Source organism: Aplidium turbinatum, chromosome 18 (assembly GCF_918807975.1).
Source record: "Aplidium turbinatum chromosome 18, kaAplTurb1.1, whole genome shotgun sequence".
NCBI lineage: Eukaryota > Metazoa > Chordata > Ascidiacea > Aplousobranchia > Polyclinidae > Aplidium > Aplidium turbinatum.
This window is the reverse complement of record NC_137489.1, coordinates 1688422-1712863: the sequence shown is the minus strand read 5'-3', so window position 1 is coordinate 1712863 and position 24442 is coordinate 1688422. Positions and strand designations below refer to the sequence as shown.

Genomic DNA, 24442 nt, shown 5'->3' with positions numbered 1-24442 from the left:
TAATGCTTCTGAATCAGAGTTTGCTAATGTAAACTTGAATTAAGCTACGACGAGACCTAAACAACAATAATAAGCAACGGGTAATATTAGGCCTAATAACTGGGCAAGTTGTATTGGATTATAGTGGACTCCTGGACCTATTATACTCTTCACTATTTTCTTTCTGTCAAGCTACAATATCTTGTTTCCAAGACTCAACAAGTATGCGAAGCTGTCAAGATTAGTTCAATTGCCATAACCCTATACAAGGTCAAGCGCTATATAGTCAAACGGCGCCACTCCGTAATCGACGGCATGCAGGGCCTGAGGCTCATGGGGGGCCCGAAGCACAGCTAAGTTTAGAGGCTCCAATTGGCAATCGCTTTTGATGCAGAGCAGCAGTGCTCAACTGAAGCCTAGCATAGCAAGTAACTTTCCAAGCAGCAAATAATATAATATTATGCCTCGATGGGCATCTCAGTGTATGTCTTGTTGTTTCCTCCTGTCTTGTTGTTTGGTGCTACAATCTTTCGCTTGATCGCGTTCAAGACTTCAAGCGAAACGAACGCGCTAAAGCGAAATTCGCCCTGATTCAGAATCGACATTGTATTTATAGTTTCGGGAGAGAGTTTGCTTTCTTGTACCAAAGACAAGCAAGACACAACAATACAACAGGGTTGAGCATTAGCCTAAAACAATATATTTTACATATTTACATATAGTTTTAGCAGTCGAACGTTTTCGGCTTGCCCTCATCAGGAATCTGAAACTATTTATAAAATGCAATAAATTTCAACTTCTTGAAATTTGACACAAAAATTGAGGAAGCGCTGTTAATCAAACGCTACAACCCAAATTTAAGCAAACAATTATTTGCGGGAGGCGCCTCCATTCTCCTCAACATTCTTACCAGATGTATCACGTAGCCTACGAGACTCATGTTGCCAACCTCCTCGTGGTAATTTAAATTTATGAAGCGAATGGCAAAAACCAGAGACCGCAACTCACACGGCACCCGGAGTGGTTAAAGGATAAACCCTAGGTCCCGGTGTCCAATGAGAGAAATTCATCCTCCTGTCGGAGTAACAATCTTGCAGCTAAACGTTGAAGGCCTTACCAAAGCCAAATGCGATATGTTGGAACATCTCACACAAAATCATAACGTGACAGCGTTGCTCCTGCAAGAAACCCACGCAGCCAACCCTGTGGTGCAAATTCTTTTGTAATTACGTAGTTACCTTTTACTAATGTATTTTGTTTTTCGTCTGTCTGTCTGTTTTCTACACTATTGCTTTTAATCGCTGAGTATTAGTTGATGCTTATAGTCAGTTAGCTAGTTAGGCTACCTTCAAGAAGTTGAAATTTATTGCATTTTACAAATATTTTCAGATTCCTGATGAAAGCTTAAGTTAAGCCGAAAACGTTTGTAACCAGGGCGCGTGAGGCCTGTGCCTCGTGGTAAATCGAGCCCTGACGGCATGCTATAAGAGTCTTGATCAAGACACCGCCGCATGCTCTTGAGCGGTGTTGACCTGTGCCTAATCGAACGTCCAACCAGGGCACTCACCACTCTCTCATGCAGCCAAAGCTCCCAGCAATAGCCGATTAGTTCAAGATTAAGCTCCAAAAGTGTTTTTTTTTCGTCCTAGGAAATTCTCACAATCAATCCACACAAAATTCGGGTGCTGATTGAATATGCACCAAGCCAAGTACCGAATCTTCCACGTAAACGGCTTTGTTTGCTCATCTTGCCACAAGTTCTGCAGCTTCTTGTTCAACAGCAACAGTCTACCATTGGTAGGAAGGTATCCACTATGACGTAAAGCAATTCCAAGCCAACCTTCACATCTTGTCATCACAAAATTCTAAGATTTTGAAAAAAAAAACTTCACAAAAAAGTGCTGTTTTGTATGTGATCGTTGCACCATCTGCCGTTGGTACGTCATTTGTTTTGTTTTATTTAAGCCATGCGTTTAGCCCTCATGTGAAAAACACTTATGAAAGTTCCATTTGTGATTTCTAACCGTTCAATGGTCTATTAAAATAATTATGTTTATTAGGATTGCCTCAGTTTCAATCAAGTGTTACTAAGTTTCATATTACTCTTGCGATGTTCCAACAAATCAATGCTTGACTGAACACTAGTCTGAGAAGAATCAGCAAGTCGTGTTGCTGCACACAAACCTAGACTGTTGCTGAATGTAAATAAGTGGGTCACATCCACTGCTTTCGGCATGCCCAAAGCTCGTCGCTATAAGTTCTACGTCTTCCTATCTCCTTTAGCTCAGTTAATAAGTTACACATCGTCTGCCCCGTTAGCTCATGGCTTACGATCACGCGGCGCTGGATTGACTCTGGGGGTGTGCGCTTTGAGCAACGCATTCTAAGGACTGCTCTGTGCTCTCCATTTAGAGGCATGGCCTCTGAGAGAAATTTTCACTAGGGGTACGAAGAGTCATTCCGGGGCCTCTTTGTCTTGGGCGGTTACAGTGCAAAGTCAAATTTATCTTGCAATTATATCGCAGATTTAAGTAATTCCTGATGAGGACACACGTACGTGTCGAAAACGTTCGAGTTATTATGTTATATTGTGTGTAATAGATTATGTTAAACCCGCTAAGGTTACTTTGTTTTGTTTGTTTGGAGTACAAATACGCGACGAAGTACGTATCGTACACACCAATCAATCTGAATAGCCTGCATTGCCGACGAGTTAAGTCGGCTGCGTAGCCGAGTGGTGAGAACGTCTGCGCGACGTTCGTAAGGACGTGGGTTCGACACCGCTCCAGAGCACGCGGCTGTGTCTCGGTGAAAGACACTTAAAGGCAAGCCAAAAATAAGGAAAGCAGCTGACTCGAAGACTATATGTCACTTCGCTGCTTCCTGTCGTCTGTTGTATCGCATCTGTGATTGCAGTGTACTGTATGTTATCGCAATGGGCGCAAATGAAAGCATGATTATTATTATTAAAGTCCTCCCTCCTCGGTGATTGAACAATTTCCTGCTCAAGGCTGAACCTCGCCTATGACGCAACACACAAGATTGACCAATTATCTTGCTTAATTTCTGTGACGAAACAACCAACAACACAAAAGCAGCGAGACGGGAGCGAAGAGCTACGATGGAATCACGTGTCATAAATGTTTCAAATCGCCACTGCGTCAATAAATTACTTGGTGATCAAAAGTCGTGACCTCATCAATAGATGACGTCATGAGAGCTCTGATTCCAAAACTTTTACATGTGTACGTTGCACGAGCCCGAAAGCAACAAAACCTCGCCGGATATGACGTGCAATCTGGAAGCGGTCTAGCGATGACGTCACAGTGCCTTCTTGGCTTTGGCGCGCTTCGGTGCCACTCTGCGAGCGGGTCGGCTGCGGCTTCCCTTCTTCACATCCAGTTTATTCTTGACGATTCCTCTTCGTCGCTTCTTGGTCTGCAACGCAAACACAACTGGGTCGCTGTTTCGCAAAGCGGACAAACGTCACCATGGCAATCCACACATGACATGAAAGCTGGAAAATTCCAACCAAGGGCGGGTCTGCCATCTGGATCGCTCTGCTATGCAGGCTATGTGTGGATTGCAATGGCAATACATGCAAAAAGTACCACGGTGTTTACAAGGAACGAAAACATTAAAAACGGCAATTTTTTCACTGGACGCCGTTAAACGACTACTTCCGGTAACCAAGACAACGAGATTGATCGCAGGAATCTTAATCTTCAAACTGAAAAAGTTTCTTTGAGGCTGAATCGTGGTAGTTTCGTATACTTGTGGTGCTAGTGAAGGCTTTAAACCACCGACGCAAAGCCGTTCATAGAAAATTGGCAGGGTAAAGTTTCCTGTTCAATCGAGGTGTTGTTGTTTGAATTATTCTGCGTTGCTCAGGCGCACACCGCGGGAGTCGAACCAGCGCCGCTTAATTCAAGGCCGTTTCTTTGATTACAAAATGGAGAGCTTGACCAACTAAGCTATCGGGGTGAGTTGAACCACGGTTGCTTGATCTAGATGCCGTCTTTCGCAAAACTGAGCTATTGTGGCGATTTGATTGTTAAGACAACATCAGAATTAACGTCAATTTCAAATAAGTTCATCCATCAGCAATTACTATCCAACCTACCTTGCGAGACACATGCTTGGCTTTGTAGCGCTTGGCCACCAGAGGATGACCTAATGGACGACGATTGGCTGGCTTCAATACTCTGAAACATAACAATAAATCACAACCGAGCTATGATCATCAGAGCGTGACAAGCCCCGCCCACTCACTTGTATATTCTGACCAACCAGTGCTCGGATGTGAACGCCTCCTCCAGGTGTTCAAACTTGATGTTCTTATTTCCGATCTCCACGTTCCTCGTTCTGTCGAATCCAGGAGGATTACGGAAGTCCATCTGGATGCTCCCAAACCTGCAGGAGAAAGCAGGGGCTGATTTATTGATAATCTGGTCACAAAGAGCCCAGGGGCACCAGCCAAGCAACGACAACTTCCCATCGCTTGTAGCAGTATGAGATCATTAAAGGAGTGACATGAGAGTAAGACATATGTTCAGTTGATCACTGCTATCATCATGGAGGTCGCACGGACAACAGGATGCCCAAACAGCAAACCAGTCATTTTTTACATTGATTCAACATCTGCAGACGTTAGATCGATGTAAAAAACGACTAATTTGCAGTCTGGGTGTAACAAACCTCTACAACAACGTGCTCATGGATAGGCTAAGAAAAACTGCTTGGATTTGTGATAAAATAGCGTCACACGAAACAACGGTGTAGCCTACTCTTTACTGAGACATGCTTGCCCGTGCTTGTAAGCAAAGTTAAGTTGATCCACAGATGTGCGACATACTGGATCGTGACCAAAATGGCGTAATGCTGGAACAGGGCAGTTACAACACCATGCGCAAAGCAACTGCGCAGTATGGAGCTCACCTGTAGTAACTCATCTTGTACATGAGGCAGTTCAGCAGGGTGGGGGAGCCGTCCTTGTCAACCCGAAACTCTCCATTCTGGGTGAAGTATTTCGTTTCTTTAATGTCCTGAGGGTGTTCCCCTTCAGCTATCCGTACCTATACAATCATACGTCATCAATGGTGATGTCATCACGCACGCCACTACCATGCAACAGGTTGGAGTAACATAAAGGGAATATATTTAGACCAAGACGGTGTTAGAAAATCTCTGGCCAGGATATTGCAACAAGCGTTTCTACACAAGAATGCAATCATCTTTGCACTTTTGAAACTCATCCATCAGAGACAAATTATCCTCTATGGTGTCTTAGAGATTCAGTTGGAACATAGATTAGCTTGGGAGTCAGAGGAGTAAGGATCTATGAAGATGAATAGAAGATGGAAGAGCACACATGATCAGGATAAACCTCCGAGTTCTCACCATCCACAGGAACTTGTTGATGTCATCTCCGGAATACCCGATCATGCCTCCAAAGATGATGAGGACATAGTCAACATCCAACATTCTCATGATCTCTATAGACTTATCCTCAGTCGACGCCATGGCCTTTCCAACCTGTACAAAAGCATACCCGGGTTAGGATCAAACTTACGCTTTCATATCCACCATCGCTTTGATCTAGTTATGACGCTCTCGATACGTGAATCAATATTGTGGCGACGAATCGGATGCAAATGAACGATACGTCATCAAGCAAATATTAGAAACTATGGATAGATTGTAGAACGCATTGTGTATTGAAAGTGCTGGTTGCAATCACTGCTGTCACACCCTAAACAGGGCTGTCGAGTCGGGCGGCGACTCCGACTCCCAGTTTACAACTGGGCGACTCCGGTTCCGGACACACCAAAATCCCTCGAGCTCCACATTCCTGCCCTCAACTACACGAGTAAGTGGACCTCCACATACCAGTGCAATGTGACTGTTATTCCACGTGTTGTTGTCAACAAGAGTGGTTCGGTTCGCCATCCCAGCGATCTGGTACCCGTAGTCCCACCATGACATCACGCGCGCTCGGTCATGCGTGTTCTCTCTCAACCAATGGTAAGCCTCCCTGAAGTCGTCCAATATAACGCGCGACCTGTGATTGGTGGAAATAAATTTGAAAAAATAGTGGAAAAGTAACGTAAATTAAATTGTTCAGCAGGACGATACTCGGCTCTCGTCTCTCATCTTTAAGCACAATTCTACCGTGGTCACCAGCAGACTGGCACCGACCACACGACACTGTCCCCTTGTAGATGCAACAACATTGCTCCCTTGCATCTAACTTCATTTGATAAATCGTCTTCGAGCGTTTGGTGGCGTTGCAGTGAACTATTAATCCCAAAGCCGTGTCACCGCATGCATACAGTTCAGCAGGGATAGCGCTTCTGCCTATAACCGAACCTGGACCCCCACTCACCCATCGTTGTTGTAGGAGGCGAGGACGACGCTGGGACTGGAGTAAGCGTTGCTGGTCACCCACGTGCAGTGGACAACGAACAATAGAAGGAGGAGCATGAACGCCATGATGACAAAGCCCTGTGTGAAGGACAATTATATGCATCATCGTCATCACACGACACGTTTGTAGCAATAGGTGATGGCGTCGTTACGTCATATATTGCGTCACCAATAAATACAACAAAAGTAAGCATTGTTTGAGAGCGTTTTTACCCTTGTAGGGGCAAACGGTATCTTTTTTTATGTAGCATTTAAACACAACCAACCATAGCTGCCTTTATACACAAGCCACCAACCGCTCAGAAGCCCACACCTTAATATTTGCTCCTAAGCCTCCTGGTTCGTTCGTCTTGTTTTTCTTGAAGGTGGAGCCTGAATGAAAACACCAACCATGATTTTATCAATAGCGCAGGCAACCGGCTTTATCGCAGCTACAGCCTATTGTGAATGTTAACGTCTTCCAACTTCCCACGTCGTCATAAAGAAACAGAATGGCAAATTTAGGAAACTCAAAACGAGATCATTGTTGTCTGAACTCACGCTTTGGTTGGTTCTTCCCGGCCTTGTCGTATAACTTCTTGGCTGGTTCAGACGAGGGAGAAGCTTCGTCGTCATCCGAGTCGCTTCTGGTTGCTTCGTTGTCTCCGCTATCTTTCTTCTGTGTCGTAACAAGAAACAGATCAAGTCGCGGAAGCATAAAACCTTCGGTTTGTGAGGTAATTGCCAACGCTCGACGCTATAACAGCAGAACATACCCTGACAGCAAATTAGTCGTTTTTTACATTGATTTAACGACGATGGTCTACCGATATTGAATCAATGTAAAAAACGACTGATTTGCTGCATGGGTATGTGTCGGATGTTCAACAACATTCAAAGAATGTTAACAGAGAGCTTGATAGTGCCCAGGAACAAAGAGGTAGTGGCAATTCTAACGCAAAGTCGTTCACCAATGTTACCTTCTTCTTCTTGTCCAAAACTTCATCATCCTGAAAAATAAGCAAGGAGCTAAACCAGAGTGACGATGATCAACAATCGAAAAGCAAAAACGAGGGAAGCCCACTCAAGATGTCAATTATTTTTGTTACCAATATCTAAGTATAGCAATGGGAGAAGTAATTTTACAATACCAACAACAGATGACTGACAGTAACTTAATGGGATTGAAGCATTAGTCAAAACAAATACAATACGCTAATAAAATAACAACATAATAAACTCAAACGTTTTCGGTAAGAACTGTCTGCCCTCTTCAGGAGATACCTAATACATCTAATCTAAACAAGAAATAAGCAAATAACTATAAAGTTTGTTTGTTTAGGCATCTAAACTTTGTTTTGTTTTGAATAATGCTTCAATCTTAAGTTATTGTCAGTCATGTCTAAGTAGGGTTAGACTGACCTAAAGCCTATCCCAGACAGCCATTCAACCGCTTTTTAGATTGATTTGCTGTCTGGGACAGTTCGGTGTCTGAACTAGCAGTAAGATCGAATGACTCGGTAGAAAAACCATATAGCCAAATGGTGAGAGTCCTGGAATGGCACTCGAAAGGGCGCGGGTTCGACACCGCTCAAGGGCATGTGGCTGTGTCTTTGGCAAGACGCTTAAAGGCATTTCTGAAGGTGGACACAAAGATTGGCTTCCTTGCTATCCTGTACCGTTAATCTAAATCTTCAACCACCGGGCGTAGGCCAAGGATACCTCTGTAGTATCTCAACAAAGTAACAAATAAAAGCATACAACCGAGTTGCGGTTCACCTTAATGAACTTGCTCATAGTGTTGGAGAAGGCGATACCAGCTAGCACGCACACGACAGGAGTGAGTGTCAGCATGAGCCGAACCATTACACCAGCAAAGTAGGCGGCAAACACAGCGTACAAGATCACTGAAAAGCATGGCAGTGAGACAGGATGTGCTGGAACTTCGAAGCTCAAGCAACTCAACGCATGTATCAGTTTCCTGTTTCGCACGGTGAAGCTTTCGTTGCTTCGAAGCAGCGTAGAACAAAACATGCCGCAGAAGTCAGGTTCATTTTCAGTAGCTATGACACTGTGAGAGTTTGTTTGGTATACGACCTGCTAATTATTATATATCTCAAGAAAAAAAACACAAAGATTCTACAAAGTAAGGGCCATTAACCAGGGCCTTCTCTGTTGATAGATTTTCCACCGCTGTCAAAATGCTCCATCTTAGTCATGAATTTGGCCACTGGCCTACCATATCCTCATGACATGAACCCCAGCAATAGTAGATTCTTGCTTGGCATACCCACAAAGAACAAAAACACTTTTGGATTAACTGGCTCCCAAAACCAACAACCACAAAATGCCTAAGAACACACCTCCTGGGTTTCCAAACATAATATAGCTTATGTAATGCACGCAATTTGACAAGGGCTAGATGTATAGCCGAAAACGTTCATAATTTGTCTTTTCTTTTTATCATGTCGAATGGCGGGCTGATTGGCGTGGTGTTGCTTGGTTTATCTGCTTGTATACCCATAAAGCAAAAGATGAAAGAACTTCACCAGAATTTGTAGTGCACGAACAATTAGAAAAAAACTAATATCAACCACAAAACAAATATTGTCAAAAGGGTCTGGTATGACGTCATAATAGATGGTGCTCACCGAAGACCCGCTCATCGTTGATGTTCTGGACGCAGAACCACAATCCAGCAGGAAAGGCGCAGGAGAGGACATGGAGGTCGAAGAAGAAGGATGACCAGGTGGTGGGTTGATGCTCGGACACAGAGGCAATGATGGGGATGTGAATCTTTGCATACCCGGTGTCCCACAAGGAGTAGAAGCGGCCACTCCATGGCGCGATGTAACCTACATCGTGGAAGACTCAGTTTAAAATAAGCGAAGTTCAATTTATATATTTTTGTTGGCGAGAGAAACTGCACAAACACAAAAGGCAAATAGTTCGCACAACAAGGATGACAGCACAAGACCAAACGGTGACCAAAGTCAGCTGCCACCTTTAGGCAGCATCTCTATGACTCAACTCCAAGGTCAATTTGAATTAACCTTAATTTCTAATCACAGTTCTCCAACAGGCATATGAGCATACCAGCTTCCTGACTTTAATCATTATCAAAGCATGCCTACTAGGAATTGCCTATTGCCTACTACCGAATACCAGCTCCCAAGCTTGCTGCTTCTTACATTGGAAGTTCATTATATTTCACAGAAACGTGACATGCAGACAGAGACAAAGGTTAAAATAACTAACAAGCCAAATCCAACCGGTAGATTTCGCGACTTGTAATGGTACTGATAAAAGAAACCGAACTATACCGGCTCAGTAGGCAGATTTTTGTTCTAAATCATGGGTTCAAAACCTTGTCAGGTCACAACAAAGACTTTGTAAAAGTGGTGCAGCATTAAATCTTATTCCTGCACGACATCCGGCAAGGAAATGGATTCAGGGAATGATGCACTCGCTGCACTGCCACTTTTAAAGCGCTATTCATAAACAGAACCAAACACCAACCACATTCTACCTGCGTATGTGAGCATCACAACTCCAACGATGAGGATAACACACACTAGCATCACAGTGAAGAAGAAGAGGGATCGGAACTGCTGCTTCGTCATCCTGGATCTGATGTAGTCCAGAAAGCAGTAGACTTGCAACAACCCGAACACGCCTGAGCAAGAGATTAGCCTACTGGGTTAGTTTATTCTGTTTTAAAAAGAAAAATGCGTCAAACAGGTGACGCAGTAAAAAATTATATATACCAAAAATCGTGTAATTGCACGATTATTACCGGTATGGCATGACAAAGTAAAACCGAGTAACAACTGAAAGCTGCAAAGGGACCGAAGTATGGTCTTTGAGTCAAGATTACAAGATTGTAAGTTAGTCAGTCAGTTGCACAACTTTTCTGGCGCGCATTGTTTCAATGAGTTGTAAACACGGCGATAACGGTATAATAAACCAGAAAATAACCATAACCAATCTGGCAGCCTGGTGCATATGTAAAGCAAAGCCAAGATTTCACATGACAGCAGTTGAGTCCTTGACTGGCAGCACAAAACTGAGCAACCGTTAAGTGTAACCGATAGAAACTTCGTACAAGCGAGTGCTTGGCCAATGGCCATGTGAACTACTATGCAAACTACCCATTCATTAGATCACACATGTGTCCTTTGTGACAGCATCACATCCAAAGAAAGTATTTCTAACCCACCTGCCGACGCCATATGTTCGCTTGTCCTGATTGGCTGGAAGCCGACAAATGGGATTTGCATGGACAACAGCAACCCAAGCACAAAGAAAGTTGTGTACGCTGCAACACATGACGTCATTACAACAGAATCCCAACATTATTCTCTAGTGGTCGGAAAAATTTGAAATTGGTACCAAAGTTAAAGCTGAATTATATATTGCAATGCGAAATAATCCGAAACATGTTCTTTATATGTGTAGAAAGATGATGATTCGAGGCTACACATTCTTCAAATGAATGTCAATGTTAAAATTATGTAAACTGATATGACATAAAAATTTTGAAAGATAGATTTTGGCAATGGCAATCCCCAAATGTTCTGCTGATATAAAAATTAAATTTGACTGTTTGACAGTCCCACAAAACATTGCGTGAAAGAATCGAGACACAAGAGCTAATTGACTCAGTTACATAGTTGGTGTTGCTGATTGCAACCATCCCATTCAATGGACTCCAATAAATGAGAAGCTGCTGGATATCATAAGTCAGCCAACTGTGCAGATAGATAATCGCCACCTCTGCAGGTGGATAGGTGGTGGAAATAACTCCTTTTGAGGATGCTAATTCTTTTCCTGATCAACCAATTTGTGCATACTTTGCAAAACTGGCAACAAGAATGACAACCGCTCAAAAAACGTATGCCCCATAAAGGAACAAACCTCTACTTGCAAAGCATTGAGTTGGAGATTGCATAGCAAACCTGACAACTACAAACACTGTCCTTACCAACATAAACTCTTGTGGAAAACCTTTGCATTAAGAGGAGAACGAATACATGCAAAGGAATCAAGTTGATTATGAAGACGTAACCTCCCCATGCCGACACCTAATGGGAAAAAATCACAATAACAAAATTGAAACATATTTCATTGAAACAATCTGTGCTGAAAACAAAAATATCTACTGTATACCAAAAAAAACATCAAAAATTTGCATTTTAGAGTTCACAAAACTACGGTATTACCAAGAGGTGTGTTACGGCAATCACAAACAAAAATTGATTGTTTTACAACACAAATAGCAATGATGCAAACTTACCATGTAAAAATAGGAAAGTGCAGTACAAACCGCCCAAAACACTGAGCCGGTCTTAAGAGCACGTATCCACAAGAAATAGGTGAACTGGAGTGCAAATATAGCCACACCTTCATTGTCATAACTACCAGCCACTGAACGGGATATGTAGCCAGGAACTGAAGTAAATCAGACCAATTATATACCGTATCATATATATTTAAAATACAAAACAAATTTCAATGATGCCACAATTTTAGGCAATTTAAAGTGTATGATATATAACAGCAGATAAAAAAAATAAATACCCATGCATGAACCATCATCTGAATAACAAATAGTGCAGTTGGCCTCAGCTACAACCACTTCTGTCTAGAGTTTGATTAGCGCAAGAGAGTTAATCTGCTGGTGATCGAAGGTAATTTATCAACCAACTGCTTTTCAACTACAAACCTATGGAGATGAAACAGGCTGCAAACAATGCGGCTCCAGAATTCCATATTTCCCTTGTCAGGAGAAATGTGGCAATTGAGGTCAAGCCACTAAATAGAGGGGCAAGGAAAACACAGACGTCCCGTATGTGCACAGAAATATGTAGCGTGTTCAACAGCCAGTGAATAAAACCAGCAGTGACCATTAACCCGGGATAGATCTGCAATCAAATGAAACTTCATAAAACAAAATGAATTAATCAACTTCATGTATATATACATTTTATAGGCTAATAAATTTTTAAAGAAAATGGTAAGAATTAGTACCGGTACATGAAAAAATATCAATGATGTCCAAAAAACTAACCGTTCCCCCTACAATTCTGCCGAGAGGATACCATGCTCGCTCGTCAAACCAATTCAAAAAATCATAATATCCATAAGTTGCCAGTCGATGTGTGGCACGATAGTTAAACCTGATGAAAAAGTGCAATGTTATTGGTGTCAGAATCACAAGCAGACATTACCAAGCATGTCCTATTGTCCTTTACATGAAGGAACCATGACAAAAGTTTTTGCTGTTGATCACGTCACCTTCGTTACTATTGTCAAAGAACAGCTGACAACTTAACTAAGAAACTTATCAAATCAATTCTGTAAGATACAACATATTTATTATCAAGTTAACATTGTTAAATAATTGAAGAATCATCTAATTTTATCCCACACACTGTTAATTGTATTTGCTAGACTTATTTGATATTGTGACATAAGAGGACAGTGTGACAACATAAATACTCACCAAGGGTCAAACTCATGAATGATGCTTTCAAACCTAATCACAGCAAACAAACGAGCCGCAAAAGAAATGAGACAACATAGGGCTAAAATGATAACAACTAGAAGTGATGTGATGGCACCCGGGCTTCGAATTCCCTCAAAGCCTTTCTGTGTTGCTACTGCCATCTAGTGCAATATCTTTTTCATGTGTAATAATTTTCTGAAATACAAAGTTAGTTTATTGAATATATATATGCACAAAGTTTCTTAATTCTCCACTATGGACTCCGTTTAAATCACTACAAATGATAACCCAGATAATTTTGCATCAAAACTAATTTATTATAATTATAAAATTTAAGCCACCATGACCAGAAACACGACTTTTCTGTTAGGAGTTTTTAAATGTCGCAAACCTTGTACAGTTGAATTAATAGCCATGAAGTTTCTTTAAGGCTTAGGTCTAAGGTCTCAAGCATAACCTTAGCTTTATTACGGTACTTTTAATTTAGGCCTATAAAAAATTCTATCTGCTCCAATAGCCTTTTACAATCATAACTGCAGCCCGGCCTATCTATTCTAAGCAGGCTGAGAAAATCTCATAGCCATCAATGCAACTGTACATTGTACAAGTGTACAAGGCTTATACTATGAAAAGATGTGAACTACAATATATAGAGGTCACTACAAGTTGAATTGATTGCTATGAGGTTCTTTTAAGGCAGTGGCTATTTGACCGGCTCCGGTCTTTGAATCTGAAACACTATTTGACCGGTCATGACGTCATTACATAAGTACTTTTTTCTTTTTCTCTTTCAAAGCAAAAGACGTGAAGCGCCGATATAAAGTTCTAAATTCAACACGCTCTCTTCAACTAAGTCCGTGGCGCATACGTTGCGTCTCGGGTTGCCATTCTAGAGGGGATGAGTTCGATACTATCCGGAAGCATTGACTTTTTTTTCATTTTTTTTTATTTAAACTTTGAACCGAAGCGCATTTTTGTGATCAATTTTTAATTTGAGTAGCCTACAGCCCATTTTTTTATGTCTTTTCAAATGTGAGAAATAAAGTTAGAGTTTTTTTAATTTGCTGGAATTTGAGAATTTCTCTTGGTAATTTTCCAATCGTGATAAGTGGTCCAATTTTCCAATCGTCCATTTTTTTAAAAGAAAATTACATTTTTGCTCTCAAATTAGTTATAGCCTATACAATACTTCTTTAAAAAATATAACTAACTTGAGAGCAAAAATGTAGGGTCGTTCAGCAAACACGGTCACTTATGACGATCGGAAAATTACCCAGAGAAATTCTCAAATTCCAGCAAATTAAAAAAACTCTAACTTTATTACTCACATTTGAAAAGACATAAAAAAATGGGCTGTAGGCTACTCAAATTAAAAATTGACCACAAAAATGCGCTTCGGTTCAAAGTTTAGATAAAAAAAAATGAAAAAAAAGTCAATGCTTCCGGATAGCATCGAACTCATCCCCTCTAGAATGGCAACCCGAGACGCAACGTATGCGCCACGGACTGAGTTGAAGAAAACGTGTTGAATTTAGAACTTTATATCGGCGCTTCACGTCTTTTGCTTTGAAAGAGAAAAAGAAAAAAGTACTTATGTAATGACGTCATGACCGGTCAAATAGTGTTTCAGATTCAAAGACCGGAGCCGGTCAAATAGCCACTGCCTTCTTTTAAAGCTAAAATCTTTAATAAAGCATAATCTTAGCCTTATTACCTTTAATCTACAAAAAATTTTATCTGCCCCAATAGCCTTTTACAATCATAACTGCAGCCCGGCCTGTCTATTCCATCCAGGCTGAGAAAACCTCAATGTTGCTACAATAGAAATCTTTTACAATAACCAATGCAGCCGAGCTTACCTATTCTATGTAGGCTGAAAATTTTGTTTGATTAACTGCCATAGGCCTATGTGCCAATAGTTAAACCTAGTAAATCATAGAACAAACTACAGTACGGTACCCTCATATAGACTACTACACTACGGTAGTTACCTGAGAATAGTTTTCTTGTATCAAAATCTATCAACATTCAACATATACACTAAAGCAGTTTTTTTCATTTATAGCCCTATCATAAAAATCAACAGTTCCTAAAATAAACATTTGTAAGGTCTACTCTTGTCATTAATTCATCTGTAATTACAGTAGTAGCCTACCAATTTGGGGTTTCAGGTCAATACTAAATCATCTCAGTATTAAGCACCTACAGTGCATCAATTGTCTGAACTAAACTTTGGATACTTGAATTTATTCAGCTGTGTTTGTATCATTTTATGCTGAAGTCGGCTATGGCAGATTTGCGAAAACATTGTAAACCTATTCATAAATGTTTCAGAAAGACATAATTTGCGATTGTGATTTCAAAAGCAAAATTTTAATGAAAATACAAGCCGCAGAAGCATTGTTGACTGCTGAACTGTTTCAACCATTTCAGTCATCAAACCCAGAATTCCTTTACGATTAAGAACTTATAACTTTCCTGCTACAAAAAATAATTTATTCGAAAAAAAAAACTTTGTTTTTGGCAAACCAAACACAATTGCAGAGTTTCAACTGGTGCAGAACTCATGCATGGCTGGATTTCGTGTGACGCGCTCGCCGCATCGACGTGTAGGTTAAATAATAAAGGCTGTAAATATGATATCATTTTTGAAAGGGTCTAAAAAACAGTGTAGCCTAATATTTCCAGCATATTATATATTACTATTTGCATCAGACAAGAATATCTAAGATTAAATTACAAAAATAAAATTAATGTCAAGCACTCCAAGTTTGATTTCAGCTTTTAATAACTGATAAAACATTAGTTAACTGCTCTAAGCTGCTGCTGAGCTGAGTAGGAGTTTGCCTCGCTTTCTGACCTAGTCTTGTTCTGAAACGATCCCTGGTTCATATCTAGACAGCTAAAACCTCAATTGCCAAGGCAACAGGGATCAGTTGTCAGTAGATGTTATGCAGAAAATATATTTCCCACTTGCTAGTGCATCATCAGTTCTGATAACGTGATGATCAGTTCAGACCTTTTTGTGCGAAAAATATTTTCTGCTTAACATCTGCTGACAACTGATCCCTGTTGCCTTAGCTGATGAAATATTGGTATTTTTAAACAAATTTAGCATCTTTCACATAAAAATGCATTTTGATTTTAATATCAGAAGTGAGCTGTTTCGAAAGAATTCTCGAAAACATCAGACATCAAAACTGAGGCAGTCTAAAAATATCCAAACCAAGAAATTCACGAATGCCAAACACTTCATTCACTGATATGAATATTTATTTCAAAATTTAGACGACAGGTTAAGCCTACCCTTGAAATACGCATACAACCTAACTGATTCAATGGTCGCCTTTTTTCACAACATCTCACTCATAAGTGCAGTGGAAATTCATTTGATTATCTTGATATTTTTCATAGATAAACAAAAAAACTTTTATTAGGCCTATGTTTGCGTATCTTTTCGTGTTTTCTTCTGCGCCAACATTTCTGTCATTTTGGCTAATCCACATTTCATGCTTTACCAGATCACGTTCCTTTATGACGAGACGGTAAGTAATGAAAAATGTTGTACCGGTACCACAAAGTAAAAAAATACAACTGTAGTTTTTTGAAGTTCCGGTTTGTAGATAGTTAAGAAAAGAATAGCCTACGGTACAAGATCTTTAGTGTTTCAGTATCATATGCCAAACTTTTGCTGAGGGTAATGACATTTGAATCAGTGGCATTTTAAATCGTGAAATTATTAAAAATAATTCAAAAAGAGCAAGGGACCTTGCGGACATAGGTTTTGAAAAGTTTGAGAAAGGTCACGTTTGCGAAATATAAATGCTAATTGGGTAGCCTAACAGAAAAAAAATTGTCTGGAGGTGATGATGTTTAATAGGAAAGTTTAGAATGAAAAGTTTGCTTAGCCTATGTGACGCCGAAAACTTTCTCTGACGTCACGCGCATTTGACGTCACGCGCGCTGGAATTCAGTCGATTTGTAGAAACACCGCGGACTTTTAGCGCAATACCGCGTCTCGCCTAGAAATCTAGGGAATTGAATTTAGGAGGTTGTAAGGACTGAATGTTTATAGGAATGCCTAATCGCATTCTGGCTACTGCTTCAAGTGAGTTTGAATTGCAGCATTTAAGAATTACAGACTTTTGAATGCATTCATTCTCATTCTGACATTTCGTCATAGGGTGCTTTTGATGCCCTGTTGGATAATAGTGTTCCGGCGGGTCGATTGCCCTCTTGATTAGAATTGAAATTGTGATGAAATTTGTAACTTGGTTGGTTGAATTAAGCAACGTTGAATTTGCGTTCTTTCACTGTTATACGTTACGTGGCGCGCCTTCTGACCAAGACGTTTAATTTCTGATTGTCGCATTTGCCGCGTGCCGGGAGCCGTGGTTTCTGGAGAGTATTTGCCATTGTGTGTTGAGTTTCATTTCATTATCAAAAAAAGCAAGCTAGAGAAATGAATGTGTACCACGGATTTAAGTTGTCGTGTTAAAGCCATTGTAAGTTTATACAAAATCAGGTTTTTATCCCAACTCGCGCTCAATAAATCAAAAAACAACAAGAAACAATTGCAAGTATGATTCAGGCAGACCGAGGAGGGATTGTAGGTAGGCAGTGAGCACCTACTCATGTAACCAAAAATAAAAACCTGATTACCTTTCGACAACTGAAGTAAAGAAGTTATAAAGTATCTAAATAACGAAAATTGACAGAATTAAAAGAACAAGAACTAACTTAAAGACTAACAAATTTAAACTTCAATCAAGGAAGACTTCAGAAGGGGTGGTCAGCACTTCCCTGCAACGAAAGGACTTTAATAAACTTTGATTGTGCTGTAAACTGGAACTCTACTGTAGCCTAATTGTGTATAATAACTTGTGTAAAATACTGTATTGTTTGTCAAAAGGCTTGCTCCACCGTAACTCAGAGAGCGGTAAGTTACTAATTAATGTTGGTTACGCTGTCCATTACGTTACGTGTGTCGATATTACTGTGTGTAGGCTGTAGTATACAGTAGTGTAATTTCTTAAATTGATAAATGGAAGGTGACGGTGGCCATCCGGTGTCTCGTACGCTTCCCGTTGGCAGTGGGACAGGGGGCGCTGCGTCTGGGGGTGGTGCGGCGGAACACCCGGGCGTTGGGCAGGTGTATCCTCAGGGGGTTCATGGCAGCCTCACCCATGCTGATTCCACTGCAGAAGCTGTGCTCAGGGACGTCAGACACAAAAAAAGAGAGGTGCTGCAGGGGGTTGGAGAATTAAGGAGAGGTCTCTCCATGGTACATGATGAAGCGTTGCTAGAGCGGGCCTCGGTTGATATGGCGGAGTTAGAGGGCAACTTTGGAGAACTGTTAGAACTTGCGAATAAACTAAAGGATAGCACTATGATATCTGAAGCTACAGAACAGGTCAGGTTAGAGATTGAGGAATTGAAACGTACCATAAAACAGAAGCAAATCTCCAAGGTAGATACAAAATTAGGTACAATAAAAGGAAAATCAACCACCAGTGCCTCGAGTAGTCGCTCGCGCCGTTCAAAAAAAGAAGAAGAGATTGAAATCCGGCTCGAAATGGAGAAGTTGCGGTGGGAAAAACAGATGCGGGTGAACAGAGCCAAAGCCGAAGCAGAGGAAGCCAGAGCCGAAATTGAAATGCAGATCAAGGCAGCTGAACTGAGAGCAAGGCAAAGTAAGCTTGAATTGTTTTCACAATGTGGATCGGACCAAGGGTCGGAGCGCGGGCAACGACGGCCTACGGCCAGTAGTCTCGGAGTCACCGACTACATCCCTACAGCGATAGAAAAGGTCCAGAGGTGGGACGCTGACATTGTCAATCCGCCTGGGAGATCCCATGACATTCATGGGGCCGCTAGCATAGATGCCCAACCTAAACAGAGCAAGGCTAAACAGGAGAATTTAATGGAACCGCCACATAGAGAAACTCCCCTAAGAAAGCTCTTTCCAGGGAACGCCCTCACAAACAAGTATAGAACGTGGACTAAAGATAATTTTTTGGCAAAACCGCCCGGGGGGACCCATGGGGCCGCTGAAAGAGAACCTCATTATGATTATCAACGTGATTTTTATAGAGAGAAGGTTGTGAAACCGTCACAAACATGCCCCTTAACTGTAAGGAAAGATCTTAAAGGTGAGAGATGTAATTCACCACTAGTTAAAGATGATGGCCGTGAAACTAGACATGTTATGACATCCCCGCCAGGGCTTAATGCAAACAGAGGTGCTGAGGATCAACAAAACTGGTTCTATAAATATCATAATTGTCGCACTTTCTATGACAGGGCCGCATTGATCAACTATGACGGCAACAACATGCCATTTATATTTTTTAAAAACCGTATTGAATCACTAATGGAGAGTTGCCCATTTGAGGGAAATCGGCTGACTTTGCTACAGGCAGCCTGCGTACGTAGCGCCGCGCAAACCATCTCAAACTTAGCATCGGATACTTCTGGTTGGAGCGAAAAGGAAAGGATCGATATGTCGCTGGATCGCTTGTCCCAGCGCTTTGGTGTTAGAGGCGGATTTCTCGCGGAGCCGGAGATTCGGCGGATACGGCATGGCAATAAATTATCTGGGATGTCATCATCCTCAATAAAGGAATTCAAAGACGAGCTGGCTCAGTGTACCCTCTTCGCTAGAGCGTATAACCAGCGTCATCAGCTAGAAGGACGTTTTGTACTAGACTTAGCAGGTCGATTACCTGGATATGCGAAGAAAGACTTTTGTACTATCTGAAAGAGCAATATGGTAGCACCGAGGAACCAAGCTTCCAAAGCCTAATGGATTTCGTAAATTGCGAAGAGACGTGTCGCTCTACGGACTTCGCCATACGCTTAATGGAGGAAGTCGTTGCTAGAAAAGATACAAAACGGTCGGCAAGTGATAATCACATTATGCGTATTCGTCAAACCTCAGCACAGCCTGTCAGAAATGTCACCCAAGGTAGCAGTCGCGGGTCTGGCTTTAGTTCTGGGAGCCGAGAAGACACGTTTGGTAGCCGCTCTTTTGAGGGTACGAGGAAGGACATACTTTGTATCTATTGTGAGAGTAGGAATAAGCAAGAGCGTCACAGACTACCCAATTGTCCCGAGTTCCTAAACTTGACGCCGTCGCGACGCCGGGATGTTATCGCCACGACTGGTCGTTGTCTAAACTGCCTACGTCTAGGACACCAAGCAAAAAACTGCACCCAATCATGTAATTGTAGGCGCTGCGGCGAAGATTTCCGATTTAAGCACTATTATCTACTGCACGACGCTTATGTGAGTCCTCAAGGAACATCGGGCAATGGCAATGGTCTTAGAACGGCACCTGCCGTCACTAATCGTAGCGTAAGCATCGCTCATAAGAGGGCAGTGTTTAATCGTGTCACGGCTGCGCGGGTCATAAACCCATCTAATGGAGAGACCACTCTGGTTTACTGTCAACACGACCCAGGCTCTCAGCTCACATTTGTTTCAAGCCGATTGGCTAAAGAATTGTATCTAAAAGCCACGGATAATGTATCCTTCCGCATGGACACTCTAGCAGGCAAACAAGAAATAAACTCTGATCTGGTTAAATTTAATATCCAATCCTTAGTTACTGACGAACTGTATGGTGATGTGGAAGCAGTGGTAAATGCACCTTGGAGTGACCATGTCGAAACATTGCCGCAGCATCAAGACTTAAATAGGTTTTCACATTTCGATAATGTTGAATTGATTTCGTTACCTAACAAAATGTCGGTCGATATTCTAATCGGGAATGACCATGCTTACTTGATGCGAGTATTAGAAGAACGTGTTGGCATGACTCGGGAAGAGCCCCATGCTATTTTAACCCCACTGGGCTGGCTGGCTAGTGGAGGTCGAGGTTCTATGATCTCTGGTGATTCTAAAGTACGTCGTGTTGCCATTAATGGTAACGTCGCTGAGGAGTCACTTAGTCTTGACAGTTTTGATGCGCAGGAGATTGAAATCAGTCGTTTAAAACATGTAATAAAGGATTTAACCCTAACAGATGAAACGATAGAACTGTCCCGCAATGATGTCATAGCACAAAAATTTGTTGAGACGCAAATGAAAGTTGAAGATGGGAGATTTGAAATGCCCGTACCTTTAAAAACCGACTTTGAATTACCGGATAACCACTCTTTGGCTTTTGACCGTGTTCTGAGCTTACGACGAAAGGCTTTAAAGCAATTTGATGTTCGAATATTCTTAGTAGAAACGATGACTGAAATGCAGTCCAGTGAGTACATTGAGCCGGTAAAAGACGATGACTCATCAGCATGTGTGTGGTACTTACCATATTTTGTGACATCCCAAGCAAAAAAGCGAGTGGTATATGACGGCAAATCTGAGTTTAAGGGTAGGTGTGTTAATGATGTGATTTTGTCGGGCCCAGAAATATTAAACCCTTTAACACAAGTTCTGGCTCGCTTTAGATTGGGAAAGTTTGGCCTAATGGCAGACCTAACCAAGTGCTTCTTCCAGATTCAATTACCAATGGAACAACGCGACTTGTTCCGTTTGCTGTGGTTTGAGAATAATGATATCGAAAAGGGCAAAGTAATTCCGTTTAGATTTTGTGTACACCCTTGGGGAATTAAAAGCAGTCCATACGTCGCCTGCTTAGCCATTCAAAAGATGATTGAACAAAACCCCACTGGAGCCAGTGACCTGACCCTGCGTGCCATTCGAAAAAATATGTATATGGACGATCTGATATTCTCTGGAAATAGCCTTGATGAGGTCAGTGAGATTGCTAAACAAGCCATTGACTTGTTCGATAGCCGAGGCTTTAGTTTGGTGAAATGGAGTGCCAACAAAGGGGCGTTGGATGTTTTGTCGGACTTTAAAAAAGAGATGCTGGCTTCCTCCTTTCGCGATGTCGACCTCGAAAAAGACGACACAGACTTACCAGTAGCAAAAACTCTAGGTTGTGTGTGGCAAACCGAGTCAGATTCATTCTTCATTAAGTGCTCTCTCCAACCTTTAGAGAAGTACACACGTCGCTCAATGTTAAGCCAACTTGGCCAAAATTTCGATCCACTAGGGTTCGGCGCTCCATTCTTCCTTAAAGCTAAGTTAATTCTGCAGCGTTTGGCTATTGAAGGCCTCGATTGGGACACCGAAGTGCCACAAAGCTACATAAAAGAGTGGAAGTCGTGGATTCATTCATTAGATTTACTAAAAGAATTTTCCATACCTAGATGGTATTTTGTAAACACAGAGCCGTGTTGTGCAGACGATGATATCGTATATCAGTTACATGGATTCAGTGATGCCTCCAATCACTCCTTTGCCTCCGTTGTGTATATACGTAGGCTGTGTAACGGAGTCCCTTGCGTATCCTTCGTTTTTGGCAAAAGTAGGGTTGTCCTCAAGCATCAAAGTGCATGGCCGATTGCCAGAAAGGAGCTTGTAGCCGCGCTTAATACTACGGAACTGTTAAACCAGGCAGCTAATGCACTACACCTGCCTGATCTTAGAAAACATTTCTGGTGTGACTCGAATACTGTCCTTCAGTGGATCAGAAATCCTGATTTACGATTATGCAAGTTTGTTACTCGTAGGTTAAATCGTATTTTACTCTTGTCAGAGGTGAGAGAATGGCATTTTTGTCCGACACATCTCAACTCGGCAGACGTTGGAACCAGACCGAATGCCATCACAAAAACAGGTTCCAGAGAGATGTGGTTGAGCGGTCCATCTTTTCTCATGCAGGAGGGCGAGGTCCCAACGGTGAATGGAGCAGATGCTGCTATTCGTAAAATGGAACTGTCGCCGGCGATAACGGTAAATGAAAATGCAACTGCTGGCTCCATTAGCAAGATGATCGAAACCGCACCTACTTTGTACGTGTTGAAAAAAAGAGCCGCCTATCTTGTAGCTTTCACGGAGTTCATTGTATCCAAATGCAAGAAACATGGGTATGTAAAACCAAAGTTAAATGCATCCTATCTTGAGGACGCTTTAAATAGGGTTGTTTCTTACGTACAAAAAGTAGTGTATAGAGATTTGTTAAGTTGTGACGGCCTGCCGGAGTCGATCGATGTGGTAACAAAACGTCTTGCTTCGAGCGAAGCTGGCGCTGATAAACAGTGCCTGAAGGAGTTGCGCTCTCTAAAAAAGTATCGTCCTTGTGTGGACACACGGGGGAGACTTCGTATTGAAGGTCGATTGAGTAAGTCTCCCGAAATAACTGTCGATGCGAAGCATCCTCTTATTTTGCCTTCGAGGCACGCATTGACACGGCTAGTTGTCCTTGACGCTCATTGTGATAGCTATCACTGTGGTGTGCAACAGACACTGTTATCTACTCGTCAACGTTTTTGGATTGCAAACGGTAATTCCTCGGTGAAACACTATTTGCATGACTGCGCTCCATGTGCCTTAGAGAAAGCAAAGCCTATCAGGCAGCTTATGTCGGATCTACCATTACCACGAACCACGGCCTATAACAAACCCTTCTTCAACAGTGGCGTAGATTATTTTGGTCCAATGACGTTTGTGGAAGGAAGAAGCCAAAAGAAAGCATGGGGATTGTTATTTACCTGTCTTGCGAGTAGAGCAATCCATGTGGAACTTGTGACGTCACTATCTTACAGTGAATTTGTCTTAGCATTTACCAGATTTGTAGACTTGCGTGGATCTATACGTAACATGTACTCAGATAACGGGACCACATTTCAAGCGGCAGCTAAAAGACTACCAGAAATTTTGGAGTCTTCTGAAATTCAAACTTCTTTGCGAAAAAAGGGAATTAACTGGGAGTTCATTCCTCCGTATGCCCCGGCCCAGGGAGGGGCCTGGGAAGCAATGGTCAAGCAATTCAAAATTGCCTTTTCCCACGTTATTGGGAACTCATCACGGAAACCCAACTTTGTTGAACTTCTTACATTTACTGGTAGTGCCACAAGAATAGTCAACGAAAGACCTTTAGTCCCTGTCTGTGATGACCCTAAGGATTCTACTGTTATCACCCCAGCCGCCCTCCTTAACCCATTCTTGAGCCCATTTTCATCAGTAGGAAATCCTCATGACCGAGATGAGTTACGGAGAGACTATAGGTACAACCTGGCTCTATCTCACAGTTTCTGGGAGAAATGGATCTCTTTCTATTTACCTTCCCTGCAGGGTAGAAAAAAGTGGGCCAGTTTGGTGGAAAACCTACAGCCTGGCCAATTAGTGGTGGTTGGTTCTCCAGAAGATATAACTAAGAGAGGAAGGTACCGTCTGGGGAGAGTCCATGAGATCATCCCCCAAATTAGAAAAGGAAAACCGATTGTCAGGCGCGTCAGGGTGGCAGTCTCAGTGGTGGATGAGGCATCGGGTGAGGTCAAAGTGGACCTGGTCCTAAGGGATATATCGTGCGTTGCTCCTGTGGGGAATGCTTGACTGCGTTCAGGACCCGGCCACGCCCTGGTCTGTTGTTAGCTGGTGTCGTCGAGGCATCTGTACCACCCTTGCCTTTCATTTAAATTTGTAGTGTATTGTAGATATGTACCGCGCAAATCTGTTATTAACCTGCGTATTTCT

At 41.9% G+C, this 24442-nt stretch overlaps 2 protein-coding genes across 3 annotated transcripts; one reads left to right on the top strand and one right to left on the bottom strand.

Annotated features, from left to right (window-relative positions):
- Positions 1 to 3021: 3021 nt before the first annotated feature.
- Positions 3022 to 14983, bottom strand: LOC145788006 (dolichyl-diphosphooligosaccharide--protein glycosyltransferase subunit STT3B-like). 2 transcript variants are annotated; one of them, XM_082599849.1, is made up of 20 exons: positions 14884 to 14983; positions 12890 to 13087; positions 12455 to 12563; positions 12110 to 12308; positions 11681 to 11835; positions 11369 to 11468; positions 10604 to 10702; positions 9914 to 10060; positions 9036 to 9239; positions 8164 to 8291; positions 7365 to 7394; positions 6946 to 7063; positions 6719 to 6777; positions 6365 to 6483; positions 5869 to 6040; positions 5380 to 5514; positions 4918 to 5054; positions 4252 to 4392; positions 4103 to 4184; positions 3022 to 3417 (listed from the first exon to the last, which is right to left on the bottom strand). In XM_082599849.1, exons 2-20 carry the CDS (start codon positions 13051 to 13053, stop codon positions 3301 to 3303), a joined length of 2415 nt encoding a protein of 804 aa, XP_082455975.1. In that variant the 5' UTR covers positions 13054 to 13087; positions 14884 to 14983; the 3' UTR covers positions 3022 to 3300. The 2 variants fall into 2 exon arrangements, with proteins under 2 accessions (XP_082455975.1, XP_082455976.1); XM_082599850.1 differs by having other exon boundaries at positions 6946 to 7060.
- A 4713-nt stretch (positions 14984 to 19696) lies between these two features.
- On the top strand, positions 19697 to 24301 carry LOC145787875 (uncharacterized). The gene is made up of 2 exons (XM_082599712.1): positions 19697 to 21269; positions 21537 to 24301. Exons 1-2 carry the CDS (start codon positions 19697 to 19699, stop codon positions 24299 to 24301), a joined length of 4338 nt encoding a protein of 1445 aa, XP_082455838.1.
- The last annotated feature ends 141 nt before the right edge of the window (positions 24302 to 24442 follow it).

What these genes read in the sequence shown, in the direction of transcription:
- LOC145787875 (XM_082599712.1), top strand. Translation starts at nt 19,697, where the DNA reads ATGGATTTCGTAAATTGCGAAGAGACGTGTCGCTCTACGGACTTCGCC. An exon ending in CGGCAAATCTGAGTTTAAGG is followed by an intron (nt 21,270 to 21,536) that starts GTAGGTGTGTTA and finishes TCGCCTGCTTAG; the next exon opens with CCATTCAAAAGATGATTGAA.
- LOC145788006 (XM_082599849.1), bottom strand. Translation starts at nt 13,053, where the DNA reads ATGGCAGTAGCAACACAGAAAGGCTTTGAGGGAATTCGAAGCCCGGGT. An exon ending in AGCCTGTTTCATCTCCATAG is followed by an intron (nt 11,836 to 12,109) that starts GTTTGTAGTTGA and finishes GATTTACTTCAG; the next exon opens with TTCCTGGCTACATATCCCGT. An exon ending in CTATGAGCAAGTTCATTAAG is followed by an intron (nt 7,395 to 8,163) that starts GTGAACCGCAAC and finishes CTTATTTTTCAG; the next exon opens with GATGATGAAGTTTTGGACAA.